Source organism: Pangasianodon hypophthalmus, chromosome 9, assembly GCF_027358585.1.
Source record: "Pangasianodon hypophthalmus isolate fPanHyp1 chromosome 9, fPanHyp1.pri, whole genome shotgun sequence".
Taxonomy (NCBI): domain Eukaryota; kingdom Metazoa; phylum Chordata; class Actinopteri; order Siluriformes; family Pangasiidae; genus Pangasianodon; species Pangasianodon hypophthalmus.
In genome coordinates, this window is record NC_069718.1 from 4,783,744 (window position 1) to 4,806,327 (window position 22,584).

Consider the following 22,584-nt stretch of genomic DNA (forward strand, 5'->3'; position numbering starts at 1 on the left):
AAGGACAACACTCCTGTACACAACACACTCATTTCCATGGCAACAGGGCGTTTACCCAGCCGAGTGTGTGATCCGGCAGGATGTTAATGTTCCTCATCGAGGAAACACACAAACCTCTGAAGACTGTAGTATTTCCACTTTGTCCTGCTCTGCCCCCCAGTGCACCGGTTCTCCCTTCAGTTAAAGTGCGTGACCTCATGAGTGTGTGTGTGTGTGTGTGTGTGTGTGTTCAAAAAGGTTATTGTTCTCAACCCATCAGTCTCACAAGCATCTATTTCTATACACTAAGAGTGTAACACTATCTGTACCTGAACCCAAAGTGGGCGTGGCCCAAACGAGACCCTTCGAAACCCTTCTACACAACACTTTTTTCTCAACAACTTCAAGAAAAATTAAACGAGAGGCTGGTGAGGGAACAACTGTTTATAGCTGCTATAACATAAGTGAGAACATGAACTAACTCACAACATTCTTTAATAAATTAAAAACTGTAGTATTGTTAAGCTGCTGTGGTATAAAGGATTTAAAACACTCCGTGATGTGCTTTTATTGGAAAATAATCAACAACGTGGTGCTGTGATGAAGAGGAGTTACTACTACCCCTCTGAAGTTGATGATTTTCCTACAATAGCACAACAGGGAGTGTTTTATTCCTTACATAAACCAAAGATTAAGTTTAGGAACGATTCAATAGAAATGATTTAAATGTGAAAGTGCAAATGATCCAGACTAAAAATGATTCACTGTAAATGATTCACACATAAAAAATGATTCAGTGCTAATTATTCAAGCTGAGAATGATTCCTGTAAATGATTCACGTATGAAAATGATTCACTCCAAATGAAATGATTCCTGTAAATGATTCACGTATGAAAATGATTCACTCCAAATGAAATGATTCCTGTAAATGGTTCACACATGAAAACGATTCACTGCTAATTATTTAAACATGCAAATGATTCACTGCAAATGAAATGATTCAGTGCACATGACTTAAACTGAAAATGATTCACTGCTCATTTTATAAACGTGAAAATGATTCACTGCAAATAATTCAAACTAAAAATGATTGATAGATTTCTATGAAACTGCTGTGTGACAATATTCTTTGCTATAGCGCTATATAAATAACATTTAATTGAACAAAATTCACTGCAAATGATTTAAACATGAAAATGATTCACTTCAAATGATTCAAATGTGGACATGATTCATTGCAAATGATTCAGACATGAAAATGATTTCATGTGACTATTGCTGGCTCTGTGTGTGTGTATGTGTGTGTGTGTGTGTGTGTGTCTATAGAAAAAGCTCAGGAACAGGTGGCCACACACTCCAGCACGGATCCTGTTCTCCATCAGTGACAAACTCTAAAATATCCTAAAACCCGGCAGCAGCGTGTCTCAGTGCCTCCACTCCCACACTGACATTCCTTTAGACAGAAATGTCTCCTGCCCTCGTCTGCTTTTCTACACCAGTGAAAGTCCCGCAGTCACACAAAAATTCAACAAATACAACACAAATCTACAACGCAAATCTACAGCGACGTCTTTTCTGCCTGCTGTCTCTGGAGCTTGCAGGCTAATGTAGCTAATCAGTAATGGAGGTCTATCTCATTTAACATCCTTTCTGTAAATATCTCATATCTAATCAAACAGCTTTTTATTTATAGTAAGAGCTGGCAAAAAATATCAGCATGATGCACAGTATGTGTGACAGTTCACTCACAAAATAATCCCAGCTAAATATTTGTTAAAAACACAATAGAATTTCAGTTGCACAGTATTTTAAATTATTATTATTTAAATTTTTGAAATTTTTTGAAATTTTTTATTTAATTTTTTTTAATTAACAGAGAGGATTTTTAACTGAGAGTAAAGATGAATAAAAACAACCCTTCATTTATTCTCAGAAAATTGTATTGCAATTAATTTTATCTTAATATCGCTATGACATCATCAATTTCTGCATCACTTGACACCTTCAAATGTTGGGGGCGGGGCTTATAGGTTAAAGGCGGGGCCTATGATACCAAATTGAGTATAAGGTAAAACTGTGATTAATTTCTAGATACTTTCTAGATTTGTTCGTTTTTTCCCTGCAGGAATAATAATAATAATAATAATAATAATAATAATAATAATAATAATAAATTCTACATTAAATCTTTTTAGCTCTACATTAAGACATAAATATTTAACAGAAAACAGACTAGTTCTTACAGCTTTCTTTTCTCTCTACTTTAATGCTGTGATTCTCATGTCGTGTGTGTGTATGTGTGTGTGTGTGTGTGTGTGTGTGTGTGTCAGTTTTCCCCCTGTAGCTTCACCACGAGCCTGTAATTAGAAAGGCAAAGCCGAGTGTATAATCATTCCTCTAGCAGAGAGCTATTTTGGACTTTGTGTGTGTGTGTGTGTGTGTGTGTGTGTATGTGTGTGTGTGAAAAACGGAGAGCAGAGCGCAGCTGTTTGAGAAATGAAGCGAGGACTTTAATGACACGCTCCTCTGATCCACATCTGTTCATATCAGACCACATGGTCACATCTGCATGCATACGGCTTCACACACACACACACACACACACACACACACATGCACACATGCAGAGAGAGACAATAACTGTAGGTTCGGAGAACGTTTTCAGTCTGTCAGGTTTTCTGGATGTTCTGCAACACTTGGGTGCACTTACTTATGCACTATATTATATTATATTATATTATATTATATTATATTATATTATATTATATTATATAAGGAATAAAACACTGTGTGTGGTGCTGTTTTAGGAAACTAATCAACAATGTGAATCAGAGTTACTATTCCACCATGAGGTTAATTAGTTTCCTATAACAGCATGTGCTGAAGTGTTTTATTCCTCTGATACCACAGCAACTCACCAACTATTACACTTTTTATTTATTAATACTTACAGTTTTAAATCCATAAATACTCGCTCTTGTACTTACACGAGCCCAAACTGAAGGTGATAAACCTGCAGCAGGACACTGTTCATCTTCACACCTAATTTGGATTTTTAATTTAAACTTTTATTCTAATCAAAACTTCTTTCCTGCCATTTCTGTACATTCGCTTCCTCTTGCTTACTGCTCAGTTCCGACAGTTTCGTGTTTTCTCCTGGGCTTTGCTGGAAAAACACTACATTTTGTAAACATTTGTTGTCTGACATGATGGTGTGTGAGTTCCTGCTTGATGCTTTAGCTGCACTTGTGTGTTTTGCGAATGTGTTCAGTGCAGTTTACTGTAACAGCATGACCACGTAATTGGCATCTCAGATCATCTGAACCTCAGACGCAGTTTTCTCCTCGGCTGCTGTTTGTTTGTTTGTTCGTATGGTTTTGTCTGGGAGCCGCACAGATTAAAATCACTAACTCATTCGGGACTTTGTAACTTCTCCTACACCGTGATCTACATGTTATCTAGAGAAAAGGAAAGTTGTGGATTTTTAGAGGAAAAAATAAAATAGTTCTGCCATTTTTCTAGAATTTTGCTGAATGTAATTCAAATTACTTAGATTACTATAACTGCTTATACCACAGAGCGCTCGGTCTAACACGGTCTCGTTTCTATAGTAACAGCAAAAAAACAAATTGAAAAACGTGTAATCGTTGTTACAGTAACGTTTTCTTAAAGTAAGGAGATGTTTATTTAACATTTATGGAAGGAGTCTCCAGTGTCAGCACTTTGTAACAGTCAGAGGTAAACCTTCATAACTGCACATACAACCTTCATAACTGCACATACAGCCTTCATAACTGCACATACAACCTTCATAACTGCACATACAACCTTCATAACTGCACATACAGCCTTCATAACTGCACATACAGCCTTCATAACTGCACATACAACCTTCATAACTGCACATACAACCTTCATAACTGCACATACAGCTTTCATAACTTTTTATACAACCTTAACTGTGCATACAACCTTCATAACTGCACATACAACCTTCATAACTGCACATACAGCCTTCATAATTTGTAATACAACCTTCATAACTTTTTATACAACCTTAACTGTGCATACAACCTTCATAACTTGTAATACAACCTTCATAACTTTTTATACAACCTTAACTGTGCATACAACCTTCATAACTGCACATACAGCCTTCATAATTTGTAATACAGCCCTTCATAACTTTTTATACAACCTTCATAACTTTGCATACAACCTTCATAACCTTTTTTGCAACCTTCATAACTTTGTGTACAACTGTCATAACTTTTTATATAACCTTCATAACTTTGCACAAAATCTTCATAACTGTACATACAACCTACATAACTTTTTTGCAACCTTCGTAACTTTTTTGCAACCTTCATAACTGTGCATACAACCTACATAACTTTTTTGCAACCTTCATAACTGTGCATACAACCTACATAACTTTTTTGCAACCTTCATAACTTTTTTGCAGCCTTCAAATTGTTACAGAGATCAAGTGGAAAGTTAAAATCATTTACTTTTAATTACTTGAGTGCATTTAAGTGTGTAAACTTTGAATATTTTTGACTTTCACTTTTAACCTGATTACAGTCCTGTCTTTTCACTTAAGTTTTTTTAACCCCTATAAAGCTACTTTGTTCTCCACACAGAGCTCAGAGCCTCATGTCCGTGTCCTCTCATTTCTCTCCGTCTCTTTCTCAGCAGGTCTGCTTTTTAGCTCAGCTCTTGTGAAGGTGAGTGGGAGGCTCACACAGGAACTCTGCTTCCCCGAAAGACTCAGAGCAAACATCCTGGCATGAGCACTGTGGCATGCGGAGCTTAAAAACATGGAGTCGTTTTTCAGATATAATATCTTCAAGATGAAAGTGGAAAATTCTCAACTGCTGCATTCTTTTCTAGATGAACTATTTGAACACAAAGCAACAGAATAACACTAAAACAAAAAAGCGAAGTAAAGTGAAGGATGTAGTTTGAACGAGTGTGCACTGAGGGACGTCTGATATTTCCATTAAAGCTATTCTTTAGCAGAGGATGTGCTTAAAGTGAGCGTGAAGCGAGTCACCTGGAACTTCCTGTAGTCCGGCGCTCGTGCTGTTGGGCTTGAAGCGTTCCCCTTGTACCTTCATGTTTGGGCACAGCACATCTGTACGGGGAAGAGACATAAACTGTTAGGACATGGTGATAAATATGTTCAGGATGTTTCTCGACAATGCTTATTGCTTTTATTAAATGAACCTGAGAGCAGAGTTTACATTAAAGAGGACGATCCTGTAGAGCCAAGTTCTAGCTTAACCATTAAATAAATATGTTTTATAACCATTTTATACCACAGCAGCTCTGACATTAGTGCAGCTGCAAATCACAGGTTTATATTAATATTTTAATACGTTGTAGTTTCTATAGCAACGGCTCCTTCACTGCAACCTGTACAGCGAGCGCTCCACATAAACGGATTAAACACCATGTGTAATCACTGATATGGTGAAGATTACTGTAAGGAGATGTTTATTTAACATTGAAGGAGTCTCCAGTGTCAGTGCTTTGTAACAGTCAGAGGTAACGTTACGTTTTCAGACATCTTCAGGACAGAGGAGTTTACGCTTCTTTGCGGTTTCGCAGTAACGTGACAAGCTGCGTTTTTTGTTTTTTGTCTTATTAACTTCAAGAGAGAGAGAAAAAAAAGAGAAAGTGACAGAACGACTGTTTATAGCTGCTTTAACGTAAGTGACAACAGGAACTAACTTGTTTCACGGACGTTCTACAAAATTAAATGTAAATAAATGGATTAAAAAAAAGTATGACATCATTCACATTGTCAAATTACCTCCAGTGTGCTGTAAGAGGAATAAAACACTTGAGGATGTGCTTTTACAGGGAAATAATCAACTTCACGGTGCTAACAGTTACTGCGCTTCACTTCAGGCTGCGTCACACTAACAAACAGATCATTAGAACCTGCGAAGAACCTTTTCTTTTTTCCTAGAAGTTTACCAAGTAGCAAAACAGTTCAGCATCTATGGTTCAAGTTCTCTGAAGCATATATCCTTTTACCATTACAGCTCTGCGTATAATTCTTCATCAGTTGATTCCCTGTAAGCTTTTGCTATAAATAATTTCAGCAGTTTTACAGTTTTAACCATAAAAACAAATCCTTCCTGCATTGTTGTAAATGAAAGGAGGATAATGTAGGAGGGAAAAAATGAGCTAATTGACTAACATTATACCAGATTCAGTCACAAGGTACTCTGCTGTTTTTTATTTGTCTTGTTGTTTTCTTTATCTTTCCATTTTTTGGGGTCAGTGGAGAAAAAAAAAACAGGGAAGCTAAATGCTAACAGTTAGCATGTAATACCAGTTTTGACCACAAAGAGCACAGTTGACTGTGGAGAGAGATTAGCTAAAGCCTAAAAGAGTAAAATTGTTGCTGATTTTTTTTAAGATTTGATTTTTGTTACACAAAGAAAATAAATACACAAAAAATACACACTTTCATGCTCTTGTGAAACGGTGACCGTAAAAAGGAGATGCAGAGTCTGAATGTAACATGTTTAAACTTTGTGAGACTGAATATGATTTCATTCGTCCCGTCATCACAGGGTGAGAATAGATTTGATCTGTGATATGATCTGTGATGTGATCTGTGATGTGATCTGTGATGTGATCTGTGATCTGATCTGTGATCATCTCAGGGTGAGAGTAGATCTGATCTGTGATCTGATCTGTGATCATCTCAGAGCGAGAGTAGATCTGATCTGTGATGTGATCTGTGATGTGATCTGTGATCATCTCAGGGTGAGAGTAGATCTGATCTGTGATGTGATCTGTGATCATCTCAGAGCGAGAGTAGATCTGATCTGTGATCTGATCTGTGATCATCTCAGGGTGAGAGTAGATCTGACCTGTGATCTGATCTGTGATCATCTCAGAGCGAGAGTAGTTCTGATCTGTGATGTGATCTGTGATGTGATCTGTGATCATCTCAGGGTGAGAGTAGATCTGATCTGTGATCTGATCTGTGATCAGGTCCATGATCCTTTACTTTGACTAGAACAGAGTGGTATTTTCAGACACTGTTAGTTATTTAAGCTTTAAAAAAAACTAAACCCCTCCACATCTTACAGACTTCCTCCACGCAGTGGAAAACTCCCCGAGCTGAAGGAATGATGAGCTCCGTCCTGTGCGTGAGGGAAGGGTGCTGTAATTTATGATTGCAGGTTACAGCAGTGTTTTCCAGCTCAGACCTCACGCTAACGCCCGAGCGGTGACAGTCCTGCACGTCCACAGAGCCAGATTTCAAATGCATAAAGATGCTAAATGATAGCTGTGCTGACAGGACGGGGAGGCGACACCGGCACACTCGGCTTGCTTTGGCACACACAGTGAGAATCTGCTATTTCTGGAGGAAAACCTGGCTCTAATGCTAAGGAAGGATGCTAATAACGGGACGCTATGTGTGCAAGTGTGACAGCTTCGCCTGTCCAGGGCTCTGGAGTGGCCGAGTTTCAAGTGAACTGACCTTTCATCCATTTTCACTTTATCTGACATGTTAGCAAGTTAATGATAATAAAACTAGACAACTAGCATTGTGGCTCGGGTATAAAAACACTGCTACACGCTAAGAGCAAACAGAAAACCTCTATTAAAATGATTGAAATTACTGAAAATGCTAATGCTGATGGCTAGAGGAAGAGGGCTAAGATGCTAAGATGCTAGTGCATTTCTTTGCTAGTCAACATGCTAGACAAAACATATCTGGCACTATCTCAAACATAATCCAAATGTAGTTGGTCATCCATTTCAAGACATTTCATTTCAAGACACTTTCAGTAACAATATTTGTACATAAAGAGTAAAAAAAATCTAAAGAAGCAAAATGTAGAACTGAACACGGCTCCGCTGATCAATTTCATTCGTAGTCCCTTATTTAAAAATCACATACGTTTCACGTGATTATGTGAGTAATATGTGATCATGAGAAAGTGCATTTCACCGTGTGATATCCCAAATAAACTACACTCATGTAAACACGTCATGTGAATAATATTTCATAAACAAAACCACATGACATGCATGTAAAAAACTGTGTGAAAATAAATCAAACATAAAAAAGATGACATAAAAAAAGGGTGAAAATAATCATGTGTAAAATCTGGGGGAAAAAATCCAGTGGAAAAAAAATCATGTGAATAAATATGGGGAAAAAACATAAATCACTTAATAAAAAAAATTAAATTGTGTAAAAAAAATATCCTATTTGAAGAAAAATCCAAACGTATAAATATGACGTGTAAATTTCACGTGAGGTTGATGTGAGTTTTCTGTAAGAGGTTAGAGACAATCCTGTGTACATTTCACTTTTTTACTTTAAAGGAAGTGAAGGTTGTTTAGAGCTCATCAACTTTTAAACATATAATTATATTCAAGATTTCCAGAGAAAAAAAAAATAGAAAATAAATTCAGGAAATTGAGACGGCTAAAGTCACTGAAGTCAATGCGAATGTGTCACATGATCAGTGTGTAGCTGACAGGAAGGCGGGAATAAAGCAGATCAGGAAGAGATTCAGGGAGTTGTGTAGGAAAATCTAGAGACGTTCAGGTGTTGAAGTAAAGGAGGCTAATTTTGGTTGACGTATTTATAGTCAATCTAATCTCTCTAATAGCAGGTCAGTGATGTGATGAAAGCCAGTGGTGGAGGAATGTTGTGTGTTTTTGGTTAAGGTGAGGTTGTGTGTTCTCCCAAGTCACGCTTGAGTGTGTGCTTCAAAATTAACAAGAAGAAAAAAATGATATCTCGTCTGCATTTTCATACACGTTTTCCTGAATTTTTTTCTCTAATTTCTGGTCCTTCTATCCCACACACACACACACACACACACACACACACACACACTGCTGGCACGAACCACGCAGACGCCCAAAGCACCGCGCCCGATCGAGTGCCTGACAATCACGTACAATCAGACCCTGTAATTTTCTTTAATCGCGCCTATAAAAAGCGTTTTGTCGACTTTAAGAGGCTTTAACTCGGCAATGAATTCCCTCCTTTCACAGACGCTCATTCACTTGTGAAGGCTGGGGAACTCCGGATAACCCTTCAGTGCCCTGTTCCTTAATATAACTACCCTTAATAAATGATTATAGACTGCGTTCTGCTGTGTGTGTTCATGTTTCAGTACGTGAATGCTATTTTCCCAATTTCTCCTTCACTTTCTCTTTTCTTAAAAAAAAAACAGCTGCGTTGAAACAGAACGGGATTTGATTTAAGCTATTTGGGATGAAGAAAGCTCCTTTGGCTACTGAACGACTGTAAACAGAGCCATTATTGAGCCTTAAAGCCGGTTTCACCTTAACACTTTTTTAACAACAAAAAAAAATATCACATATCGTAAAAGAATTCACTGGTCGTGAGTTGAGATCAGCGATCCTGGAATGCATGTGATGCTGATTTAGCATCATGTGACTCTGATTTAGCGTCACGGTGACCAAAGATGGCTGACAAAGATGTGTCAGTGTGAGACATTTCTAATCTCAGAGTAAGCACTACTACGATGCTAGTCTAAAATCCACCAATAGGAGGACAGCGTACTCACGGGACAGCTACACAGACACTAGCGGCGACAACGAAGCGTAAACTGAACATGCTAACGGAGAGAAAAATTCAAGATCTGCACAAGCCTGTTATCTACACGAGCTGATTTCCGGATCACGCTGATTGATCACGTAACCAGAACGTAGTGATTTCTTGAAGGTCTATCGTTAGAGGATCTCTATCATATAAAGTAAGCCGGAGAACAGACGTTATCACACAGTCTGGTATAAATTTCCTACGAAGTTTTATCAGGATCTCGTACAGTGTGATCAGTCATAATCCTTAAAGACCACTGAAATCACTGTAAGGTTAAGAGAACGTTAAATTTGCTGTTGATGGTGAGTATAATTACGCTTTAATCTTTCTGAGGAAAATGCTGATATTCCTGATGTCGACGTCCATGCTAAAGATTTAGCGAACTCGATTGTTATATTTTGCACTTCTCACGTTATTCTCAGGACATTAAACTTTAATAACATAAAAATAAACCTTTTTTTAAATAATTATGTCTACATATGTATATCTGTTTATGATGATCTGATTATATAATAATATCATCTTTAAACAATTTTAAATCTTATCTCATTTACGTTCTGGAAACAAATTTATTCGTAAATCATTTGCAAGAATTTTGCACAAGAAATTGATCAAAATTCAGTTAATTGGTAAGTGCCAAGTTTTGCTCCTGGGGTTGTGTAAATTTCAGTATAAGGAGACTCACTGATATGAACCTTCAACTGCGTCCCTGCAATTTTAATTACAGATTTAAATAACTTAATTATTTCAGTTACACACAAATATTTAATGAAACTCAGTCGTGTCATATTAATGACTTGATAAAAGAATGCAATCCAAAACAAACCCATGAGTTAACACAAATAAAATTACACTTTCAATGAAAGCATAATGGCATCCTATAAAAGGAGGAAGAGTTAGAGTGAGTCTATGGTAGACGACACGCTGCAGTGGCTGAGCTGCATTACTGGAAGATTTAGCACATGCCATGCTTCGGAGGTGCTCTTTCACCATAGTGTCACTAGTTGATTGTTTTCAGCTCTCTGTGAGCTTTTGCTTTTATGGAGTTTTGTAGGCCTCATTAAATAAATCAACTGTTCCGTGAACTCACTTGGTAATTTATGCATCATTGCCATTTATCGACATATGGATGTAAGTATGAAGAAAATTACCAAAACTTTTGTAAACCTGGTGGGAATTTTTACTTCAGCTTGGCCAAAAACATTTCCATAAGTTATATGTTAACTAAATAAGTTCCAACTGACTACAGCATATTATCACTCTATATATTAACAACAAAAATGGTGAATCTACACCATATGGGCAAAAGTTTGTGCACACCTGACCATCACACCCATATGTACTTATTGATATCTATTGAACATCCCATTCCAGATTTATTTCCCTGTTGCTGTTATAATAAGCTCCACTCTTCTGGGAAGCTTTCCACTAGATGTTGGAGTGTGGCTGTGGGGATTTGTGTTCATTCAGCTACAAGAGCATTAGTGAGGTCAGGCGCTGATGTTGGTGAGGAGGTCTGGGGTTCAGTCGGTGTTCCAGTTCATCCCAAAGGTGTTCAGTGGGGTTGAGGTCAGGGCTCTGTGCAGGACACTCGAGTTCTTCCACTCCAACCTTCACACACCATGTCTGCATGGAGCTCACTTTGTGCACAGGGGCATTGTCATGCTGGAACAGGTTTGAGCCTCTTAGTTCCAGTGAAGGGAAACTGTAATGCTACAGCATACAGAGACATTCTATACAATTGTGTGCTTCTGACTTTGTGGTAACAGTTTGGAGAAGAACCACATATGGGTGTCCTGGTCAGGGTGCACATACTTTTGGCCATATAGGGTATTTTGATAAACTGAGTGTTGCTCGTTAGCCCTAATTGTCTCTAATTTCACTTCAAATGATTATATAACTGAGAAGCAGCTCTGAAATCATTATTTAATTTTGTGTTCTTGTGCAAATTTTTGGTATAGAATCAAAGTATGGACTTTGCTGGAGGTCCTTGAGGACTGTATGCTCTGGCCTAACCATTGAATCTTCCCCGAAGGGGTACGAGGTAAACCATCCCATAATACTAAACCACGGCAGCTCTTTAAATGGCTGGTTATGTCATTCTGTGGTAACTTTCGTATCCATGCAATAAGCCAAATGATAAAGCAGTGAAAAGCCTGAAAGCTATCTAACCGAGCTACTTCCTGTGTCTGTGGTCTGCTCACTGTAATTTAATGTAAAGGTTTCTCTCAAAATGGCTAGGCGTGACGCTGTACAGGGCGGAACTGTACATACAGGCCATGGATAGTTTAGCGTAAGGGCTAGTTTTTCATTCATCAGCGATTACAAACGGAGCTGGAAAAGAGAGAACTGTGCTGTGCAGTGATAATGAAACATCGTCAGAGATTTCTCAGTGAAATCTACATTTTAATCAGTTCTTTGCTGAGTCAATACACTAAGCCAAAATTATTTACGCCACACTGTTGAAGTCTAGATTCTGGTCAGAAGGTGTTGATTAATTCTCTAGAACAGCAGCTCTGACAGTAGTGCAGCTGCAAATCACAGGTTTATATTAATGCACTCGTTCTGATACGTTATCATTTCTATAGCAACAGCTCATTCACAGGGACATAAATGAATTAAAAACGTGTAATCATTGTTATGGTGAAATTTTCAGTAAGGAGATGTTTATTTAACAGTTATGGAAGGAGTCTCCAGTGTCAGTGCTTTGTAACAGTCAGAGGTAAAGCTGTAACTGTAATTTTGTCCGACATCTTCTCAGGAACATGACAAGATGCACTTCGTTTTTTTTTTTTTGTCTTATTAACGTCAAGATACAAAAAAGAGAAATAGTGACAGAAGACTGTTTATAGCTGCTATGACATAAGTAAGAAGAGGAACTATCTTGTTTCTGCAACATTAAATGCAACTATAAATGGATAAAAAGTATGACGTGTTTGTTAATAAATCTAAAAATAAAACCATGGCAAATTGTTATATACGAGAAATATTGCAGTTATAGGAAAGTGATTTATTTTTGAATGATAACAGTAATTCTGTCGTTGATTATTTTCCTGTATCAGCATGACGCGGAGTGTTTAATTCCTTACACTTTGACTATCTATTATAATAAAGGTGATATACTATATTTGTAAAAATGTTCATTGATTACTATCACACAGGATGGGCTTTATACAAGCAAAATATCATCCTTAATTGTTTTTAATTCATTTTGTCATTGTATATTTGTTTGTTTACAGGTTAAGCACAAAAGTTCATTTCCAGTGGACCATAGAGAGTAAAATACCTTAAAAAAAAAATCTCCCACTATAACATTCATTAGGTTTATGTGTGTGTGTGATATGAGTGTGATATGAAGCACAGATTCTCTCAGGAGTGTGTGTGTGTGTGTGTGTGTGTGTGTGTGTCACAACAGGACAGAAGTGAGGAAGTTCACAGAGGAGAGGTCTAATCTAAACTTTCCCCTGGTGCTTGTCGGACTAACAGCTGGCTAATTAAAAGCAGATTTGGGATGCCCAAAACCTCTCACAGCTTGTTGCTGTTGGATTTAGCAGCATATTGGATGTGATTAGAGACTAGCTGCTTTGTGGCTAAGGGTGGACCACCGTTCACAATCAAAGCTTAGCAGGAACGCGTGATAAAACTCTTCTGTTTGAGGGAAAAGATGAAAGCACAGGCACTGAAAGCTTGATACGCCTTAAACACTTTATGCAGCTTTTTGCATTTTCTTTTTAAATATTTTGTGTAATCTGTTTAATCGTTGTTATACACTGATATTTAATTATGCAAATGAATGCAACAGGACAGCTACCAGCTAAAAGGAAACACGGATAACATCTGTTATTAGTTCTGATTGGTCAATCCAGTCATTTGGTGACGTTTTATTTATTTATGAATAACAGTTTGCTGAATCTGTATAAAATCTGATATCACTCAACCATCAGTCCGGGATGTTAAATCAAAATTCAACCTGTCTCACGCTACAGTAAACAAATGATCAGTTTAATTTTATAACAAACTAATAACGTCTGTTGTTACGTGTTACTAGCTAACATGTTGTTCCGTGACACTAATCATGCTGCGCTGTAGCATCCAGAGGACTAGTTTTCTTACAGGAAGCTGGAAAACTTTAATAAAATCATTTCTAATCAATATTTCATCAAATGAGTTTTTTAAAAGATAACTGTTCCCACCACGAAGTGTGTTATTTTCCTATAACAGTACAACCCAAAGTGTTACAACGCAGTGATTTGCCAACAACTGACAACTTTACAAGTTACACAAGTTACAGCTTTACCTCTCAGTTACAAAGCACTGACACTGGAGACTCCTTCCATAAATGATAAATAAATATCTGCTTGCAGAAAAATTCACCATATCATTGATTACACACTTAATAATTTAATATGTGAAGTGTCTCCCATACGCATCCCTGTGAATGAGCTGTTGCTATAGAAATGATAATGTATTAGAACAAGCACATATAAATATAGCATTAATCAACAGCTTGTGACCAATCAGAATCCAGAATTCAACAGCGCTGTGTGTAAATACGTGATCATGAGCAGCTGGCTGTAGAGATTGGAAACTAATTTTAATTCAGTAATGTTTATTCATTAAGCAGTAACATAGGAGGAAAACACTTCCATGGTGATAAAGTGTTTCGCTGTCCTAGCTAGCTAGCTTAATAAACATTGCTGTCCTAGCTAGCTAGCTTTTATAGCTACTCATTTAGCTTTTTTAGTCTTCAGAAAACAGCTTTAAATCGGAGTAATATAGATGATGGTTAAGTTTAGGATCTTATTCTTCTGAGGTGGACGTGTTTTTGGGTGGAACCTCCTATACATTAGCTCCAATGACAGTATGTATACATTAAAGTCTAACTAATTACACAGTGGGACTCATGACTCGTAGGTTATGAAAGTAAAAGCTGCAGATTAAAAGGTGCAAACACGCCACAGTGAAGCCCAGTTCCACTGGGAACATTAGAACTGTAATTTCCAGAGCAAAAAATAGCTCGGGCCATGAGCGTGCCATGCTTTCTCTCCACAGGTATTCTTAGATGTAAATGCACAGTGGCTAGAGAAACTGGTTATCTTCGAGCTGGACAGCATGCATAATTGGAGGCATTGAGGGACAATGCTAAATTCCCAAATTGATAGTGGTGTTTCTGAGTCTGAGATATACTCAGCACTGTGACTCATGTTTGGCGAGAGGCTTTTAAATGTAGGCGAGTCAGGAACTCAGTGTGAGAGCTTTAAATATACCTGAAACGGTTTGTCTCTTGTCTGTCTCTTTTTATTTTCTTTCTATTCTCAATTGTCTCTTTTGATTGTCTGAATTCAATAAGGCATCGCAAATTGTTTACTAAAATGTGGAAATGGAAAATTGGGTTATTTTGGTCTAAACAGTATGATAGGTTTTGTTTTAAATTGTTTGGTTTCGTTTTTTTTGAGAAAGCGATCAGTTTAAACCTGGCCGGTTTAAGCCGGTTTAAGGCAGTTTAAGTCAGTGTTACAAAATTAACACATTCTCATGAATCAGCTCAGAAAATGAACAGGAAGAAACCCTGGGTGTAATATCAGCATATGTTATGCCTAGAGAAAACCCATTTTAACATGAGAAGAGGATTTAGAGTTTGGAGCTGTTTATGATTGGGTAAAAGAGGACAATGTGGAATTCCCGTTCTTCAAAGTGAGCTTGAGATCATAAAGATATTTTGTTCTATCCATTAGCATTAGCATGCATGATATGAAAGCATCGGCTTTTCCCATGGAATCCTAATTTAGCCTAATTTACATCTAATTTTTATTTATTGAGATTTGTATTTTTGAGCTTTCTCTAATAGAGATCTGAATTTTTTAGATTAAAATGTTTGAAATTTGGTATACATTTTTTATTTGCATTTTTGAAATTTGATTTATTTATTTATTTTTTTGTATTTTTGAGATTATAAATTTTGAAGTTAGATTTTTTTATTTGCATTTTTGAGATTATAATTTTTTAACTCAGATTTGTATGTTTGAGATTAGAATTTTCTAGATTTGTGTTTTTTTTTAGATTAAAATGTTTGAAATTTATTTTTGAGATTTGTATTTTTAAGATTATAATTTTTGAAGTTAGATTTTTTTCAATTTGTCTTTTGCAGATAAGAATTTTCTAGATTTGTATTTTTGGGATTAAAATGTTTGAAATTTATTTTTTAAATTTGAATTTTTGAGATTTGAATTTTTTTTAAGTAGATTTTTTTTTTTTTTGAGAATTGTATTTTTGAGGTTTAAATTTTTGGGATTTTTATTTAGTGTTTTATAAACTGTAATTTCAAATTCTATCTATTTAACTTCAACTCTTACAACTAATTTCAAAACAAAGGGAAAAAAAACATTAGGGAAATGTAAATGTATTAAATACACTTCAGCAAAAAATATTAATGTGACATATATAATTCATATTCAAAATAGTTTTGACAGCTTAGAGTGGTAGCTTTGCAGCTCACTGTAGAAGGGCCCAGGCATGTAGACTAGTAACATTATTATTAATTAATGTGAACATTGTATAATAATTAATTACACATTTACATTTAGCAGTTGCCATTACTGTATTTAGAGCTGTGTAACTCTGAGATTTTGTGAAAAACCAAAAATTCTTACGCTGCCAGAACTTTCTTGTGGGCTTTCTTTGGTTGCAATGCCACTACATCGTCTGCTGGTGAAGACGTCACATTCAAACATTCAGAAATGAAGATGTTCAAAAATTGCAAAAAAAAAAATCTCAACTCACAACCAAATAAAGCTACTAATGAATCTGTAGGAATGTAATCATCACAAAAATTACACAAACACCCAAAACACACACGAATCTCCATTTGCACTGAAATAGCCATCTCCGGTTCCATGCCACATGCTTCATTGCTCTGAGAAGTACATGTTTTAAACTTTATATTCATGGAATTTAGCACAAGCCCCAGCTTGTTGGTTGTAATGGCTATCTAAGTTGATTCCACATATCATTTAAAGTGTATATTTACACATGGAGAAGAAACGATCTGTGACAGCTGAGGTCCCAGTTTTGCTCTCGACACCAGGGTCACAAACCACAAAAATGTCTTCGTCAAAAAAGGCTCCGGTTACATGCCAAACAACGCTGGACAAACAACGTTCTCATGTGGAGCAGCGCTGAGATACACAGGAATGTGAATATGCATTGGCATAACATTTCAGATCGTATGTTGGTGAGAAATTATAGATATACTCATTCAGATTAAAGTAGAACAGTAGATTTTATGCTTCAGATGGTGCTGTAGTATTAAGTCATTTGAGCTATTAAGAGAGTTCCTTCTTCAAAATCTCTAATCTATGACACATTTGAAACTCGAAGGAACATTTGATTACTTACTCTCACAGAGTCTCCTCCTCAGCCTGCCTCGGATTCTGTCAATGGCATCGAAATCTGTCACGTGGAAGACGTGAGCGTTTTTTGGCTCGGCCGCAATCTCCTCCAACTCCTCTTTCAGCGCCTCGCCAATCCCCACAGCAAACATCCTGATCCCAGCCCTGGCCGCTGCAGTGGACGGCTCCAGAACGTAATCCTGACTCCGACCGTCTGTTAGTAAAATGGCCACTTTCTGGATGCCCCTGGCAGCGGGTCTGGCTCCTGCCTGGATGTTGAAGATGTTGGTGGTGGTGTAGCTGATAGCGTCTCCAGTTTTGGTGTTGCCACCCAGGTAGCGGATGTTCCTGGCTGCCCTTTTGACCTCGTCGAGGGTTTTGTACCGGCCCAAGTTGAACTCGGTGGTGGGACGGTCACTGTATCGCACCACTGCCACACGAGTCTTATCCTCACCAATGTCAAACGACTCCACCAGGTTGGCAACCCACTGTCGGATCTTCTCAAAGTTGTCCTTTCCAACACTGGACGAGGTGTCGAGGATGAACACCAGGTCATAGTGGACATTCTTACAACCTGTCAAGGAAGGATGTGGTTAAAGGTTAAATACAGTAAAACCTAACCCTGTTTCTTATGTGTGTTGAGAACCTAAAAAGTATTTCTGAGGAATTTGTCATTAAACTCATTTTGGATGTCTAGAAGTAAGAATTCAAGGAGACTGGCCTTCTGGTAACCCAAGTTCCTTGGCCTATTACTAGACAAACCCACACTGTGGTTACTGGCCGAGTGTAGAAGCTTTGTTCAGAAGCTAAATCCATCCGTTCAAGCAGACCAGCATAGAAGGCAACATTCTGTTCTCTCAGAGTAATTCAGATGGAAATAACATACATTTTTCTCAGATATTTATAAGTATCTGGCTCATATTCTATTACCTTCAGACTCTTATCTTTACTTGAAGTCAGCAAAAGAACTTACCAGCCCTCTGACCCTTGACCCCTTCACTGTACAAGGTCAAGGCCAGAATGGTCAGGATCAGTGAGATCCTGCACCAAAATCGTGCCTTCATGTCTACCTCAGCTCTAATCGCCTTTACTACACGTTAGGCTGCGATGATCATCAAAATTCCCCGCCTGTGAACAGAGCACATGAAGAAGATTAGTCATGACTTATCCTGAGAGCTCGCTGAGAAGAATGAATTACTCTTGAGGTAAACAAATAAATCTTGAATAAAACAGATGTTATTTGTCTTGGCTTTCATTGGGAAATGTCTGGTTAATGCTCCTGAACAAGACTTTTCAACAAGATGTTGAAATGCTAATAACCACAAATGGTGCCAGGGCTTGCATAAGTATTCACCCCCTTGATCTTCTCCACATTTTGTTGTGTTACAACCAGGAACTGAAACAGACTCGCAGTTGTGCCATATTCTTTCTATTCTTTAATAATGGATTTAATGTTTTTTTTTTACAACCAAACTGATATTTTTCCAGAACTTTGTTACAGGCTTGTTTGATACCTTTTTGATCTTCACAATGCTGTTTGTCTAACATGCGTTAGAGCTAGGCAAGATGCAAGTGTGTAAACTTCGCATTGTATTTACTGTGTAGTATTTATTTATTAAAATAAACAAGTAGAGGTCAAAACCAGGAAGCACATGGAACTAAGAAAACGGAAACAAAGGCTTGGACTTAGTTAAACAAAGCACAATAAGACTTTGACAGACACAATGGTATAGCTGGGCAAACTAATAACTAACCAATAATTAAGAACCAATACAAAGCAACTGCACATAATCGCAAAAATAATTTTGCTAACTATTTTCATTTTAGCCCCCCACGTCAATATTATGGCAGATTTTAATTTCAAATTAAATCCATTTCTTTTTCAGTTTGTCACATGACAAAAGTTCAAAGGGGGTGAATACTTATGAAAGACACTGTACCTTTTTTCAGAATCTGTTAGAAATTGGATGCAGGGAGCTTCCAGGGGATTTAGTATGTGGCCATAGAGCAATTATTTCAGTTAGTCTTTGTCAGACTCTCACGCTTTGATACAGAATGTAAGATGGTGCTAATAGCTTTTGACTATTGACTGTAATTTTATATGAAAAGTGGAGAAAGTGGTGGCAAACCAAAGATTTAGACTTTTCTCTGCTGACCGAGCCTGACACAAACACACTGCTAACTCATTTTTCTGTGAGAGGAAACGATGTTACTGGCAGGTGTTGATTTAGAGGAAGCATGGAAGCCTCAGGAGGATCATATCATTGGAAAGATCTTCAGGAGGCACTGACAGGAAACTCAGAATTATGCAGCACAGGGTTTTGATAAAGGAGCAACCACTTCATGTCCTTTTGCAATCAGTGCCTGTCAAGCTAGTTAGCCTAGCAGTGATGGGTGGTCATAGATATATATTTGTGAAAGCAGTTAATGATCAAAAAGTGAAGCAGTTATGCACACTATAAAATCAGCAATGCTAATGATACGTTCATGACAAAGTGGAAACTGGTCAGTTTCCAACCTCAGAGTAGGAAAAAGTCATTAAAATGGTCCTCCTACTTGCAATTCCCATCTGAAAGTCCGACTTCATCGACATTTTACATTTAGAGCATTTGGCAGACGCCCTTAGTGACTTACAGAAGTGCTTTGTACTCACCAACAAAAACATCTCCTCATGTTAGCAAAAATAGATCAGGGTCTAAAGATACTATCAAATTAAAACTCTGTTAGACAGGATAGAGGAATTCTCTGAGTCGGAGTTTTGAGACGTCATTATGAAATAATTGCTCCCACAGTTCAGTTTAAATACAAAAATAGCAGTGTGTTTTAAGTACTTCGAGTGCAGTTTTTTTTTTAATATGCTTTAAGACCAATAATTACAGGCCAATATTTGGAAAGTTAAAAGTTTACTTTGTTTTGTTCATAATTTTTTTTTATTCAAACTGCTATTCACTTTTAAAATAAATTAAACATTACCCAAACAACTCTTCTTGGGCATTTTTAAAAGATATATTCGAGATCTTTTTAGATCCACACAGAACCTGAGCAAGTGTGAAATTACTGTGAGCATCCAATCTTTTACAACTTTAGGCAGTTGAGGTGGGAATTCAGACATGCCATGCAGGCAAATACCAAATTCCCAGTTGTCATGAATGCAACACAAAATACAGTCCCATTCTACAGAATATGTGTTTTGCTAATTTAGCAATTCTCAACATTTATTCTTTTGAAAGTTACTTTATTTTCCTAAAGCTAGACTATTATCCAGGCTAACTCTTTGAAAGTCCTGGGATTGAAACTCACAACCATGCAGTCTTTACAACTGAACAGCTCCAATAGTTAGCCAGTGAACTCCCACGGACCTTTTTCTACGACTCCTGACCTTCAGAACTGACCTAAAGCCTGGTTAACCTCTGAAATGACTGTCTGACAAATCTAATCCATCATATACACTGTACCATTACATAACGGTTCTTGTTGCTTTTCTTAGTGATCACAGTAATACTCTGGATCAACTCCGACTGCCAGCTGCAGAGAAGCTTAAGGTTTTACAAGCAGTAAAAAAAAAGTTTATAAGATGTTTCTGGGTCAGGGAAACCGAACACCAAATGGCTTCTAATCATTTATAATGAATAGGATAAACACTGCATGGTTTGCTTTTACATTTACTTATTTAACAGGTTTATTTTTTTTTATCCCAAGCGCTTTTCAGCTGAGGCAGCGTTCAGTCTGAACACAGAGCGGAGCAGTCGAGGATTAAAGAACAGTGGTGCAGTTCAGATTTGAACCCATAATGTTCCGGTCACTTCCACAGGACGTTAAACACAGAATTCCCCCTTTAGCTTTGCTGATTTGCTTTAATAATAGCGCACACTGATCATGAACATGGGCATGAATTATTCATCTTTGGTGCTACAGCATTCTCAGTTTCGCAAGAATTAAACATTTTGCAGCACGTTTTTATAGGAAAATAAACAGCGACAAAGTGGCTTGGTACAAAGTGCAGTTACTTTTACTGTTACTTCCTGAAGTGTTTTATTCCTCTTATACCACAGTGATTTGTTTACTTTGGTAAACAATGACACATCACATATTTTTTATCCATTTATAGTTACATTTAATGTGCTGGAACTTCCATAAATCAAGTAATGCTGCATTTGAATAAAGGTTGTGACTCGTAAAGGAAAAGGAAAAAACAAAGAAATTCCTACTTGGGACCTTGGGACGGTCCTCTCAACCCTGAGCTCAGCAAGTGACATCAAGTCAACATGGCTGCTAAGTTCAAAGGGGGTGAATACTTATGAAAGACACTGTACCTTTTTTCAGAATCTGTTAGAAATTGGATACAGGGAGCTTCCAGGGGATTTAGTATGTGGCCATAGAGCAATTATTTCAGTTAGTCTTTGTCAGACTCTCACGCTTTGATATTGAATGTAAGATGGGGCTAATAGCTTTTGACTATTGACTGTAATTTCATATGAAAAGTGGAGAAAGTGGTGACAAACCAAAGATTTAGACTTTTCTCTGCTGACCGAGCCTGACACAAACACACTGCTAACTCATTTTTCTGTGAGAGGAAACGATGTTACTGGCAGGTGTTGATTTAGAGGAAGCATGGAAGCCTCAGGAGGATCATATCATTGGAAAGATCTTCAGGAGGCACTGACAGGAAACTCAGAATTATGCAGCACAGGGTTTTGATAAAGGAGCAACCACTTCATGTCCTTTTGCAATCAGTGCCTGTCAAGCTAGTTAGCCTAGCAGTGATGGGTGGTCATAGATATATATTTGTGAAAGCAGTTAATGATCAAAAAGTGAAGCAGTTATGCACACTATAAAATCAGCAATGCTAATGATACGTTCATGATAAAGTGGAAGCTGGTCAGTTTCCAACCTCAGAGTAGGAAAAAGTCATTAAAATGGTCCTCCTACTTGCAATTCCCATCTGAAAGTCCGACTTTATCGACATTTTACATTTAGAGCATTTGGCAGACGCCCTTAGTGACTTACAGAAGTGCTTTGTACTCACCAACAAAAAAAGCTCACCTGAACTCTACCTCACCTGAACTCTAACTCCTATGAGCTCCACCTCAAACTCTCCTGAGCTCAAACTAACCCGAACTCAATCTCACCTGAGCTCTAACTAAACCGAACTCAAACTCTCCGGAGCTCAAACTAACCTGAACTCAAACTCTCCTGAGCTCAAACTCTCCTGAGCTCAAACTTTCCTGAGCTCAAACTAACCCGAACTCAAACTCGCCTGAGCTCAAACTCTCCTGAGCTCTAACTAAACCGAACTCAATCTCTCCTGAGCTCAAACTAACCCGAACTCAAACTCTCCTGAGCTCAAACTCTCCTGAGCTCTAACTAAACCGAACTCAAACTCTCCTGAGCTCAAACTAACCTGAACTCTAACTCTCCTGAGCTCAAACTAACCTGAACTCAAACTCTCCTGAGCTCAAACTAACCTGAACTCAAACTCTCCTGAGCTCAAATTCCCCTGAACTCTAACTCACTTGAACACTAACTCACTTGAACTCTAACCCTCCTGAGCTTTAACTCACTTGAACTCTAACTCTCCTGAGCTCTAACTCACGTGA

At 37.6% G+C, this 22,584-nt stretch overlaps 1 protein-coding gene across 2 annotated transcripts in view; it reads right to left on the bottom strand.

Annotated features, from left to right (window-relative positions):
• The window catches only part of col22a1 (collagen, type XXII, alpha 1), a 69,992-nt gene that overhangs the window by 43,090 nt on the left and 4,318 nt on the right, over window positions 1–22,584 (bottom strand). For both annotated transcript variants that reach the window (XM_026909889.3, XM_026909888.3), the window contains exons 2-4: window positions 17,961–18,115; window positions 16,995–17,561; window positions 5,037–5,117 (exon numbers count right to left, since the gene is read on the bottom strand). In XM_026909889.3, coding sequence (XP_026765690.1) covers window positions 5,037–5,117; window positions 16,995–17,561; window positions 17,961–18,051 — 739 coding nt within the window. In that variant the 5' untranslated portion in view covers window positions 18,052–18,115. The remainder of the gene's footprint in view (window positions 1–5,036; window positions 5,118–16,994; window positions 17,562–17,960; window positions 18,116–22,584) is intronic.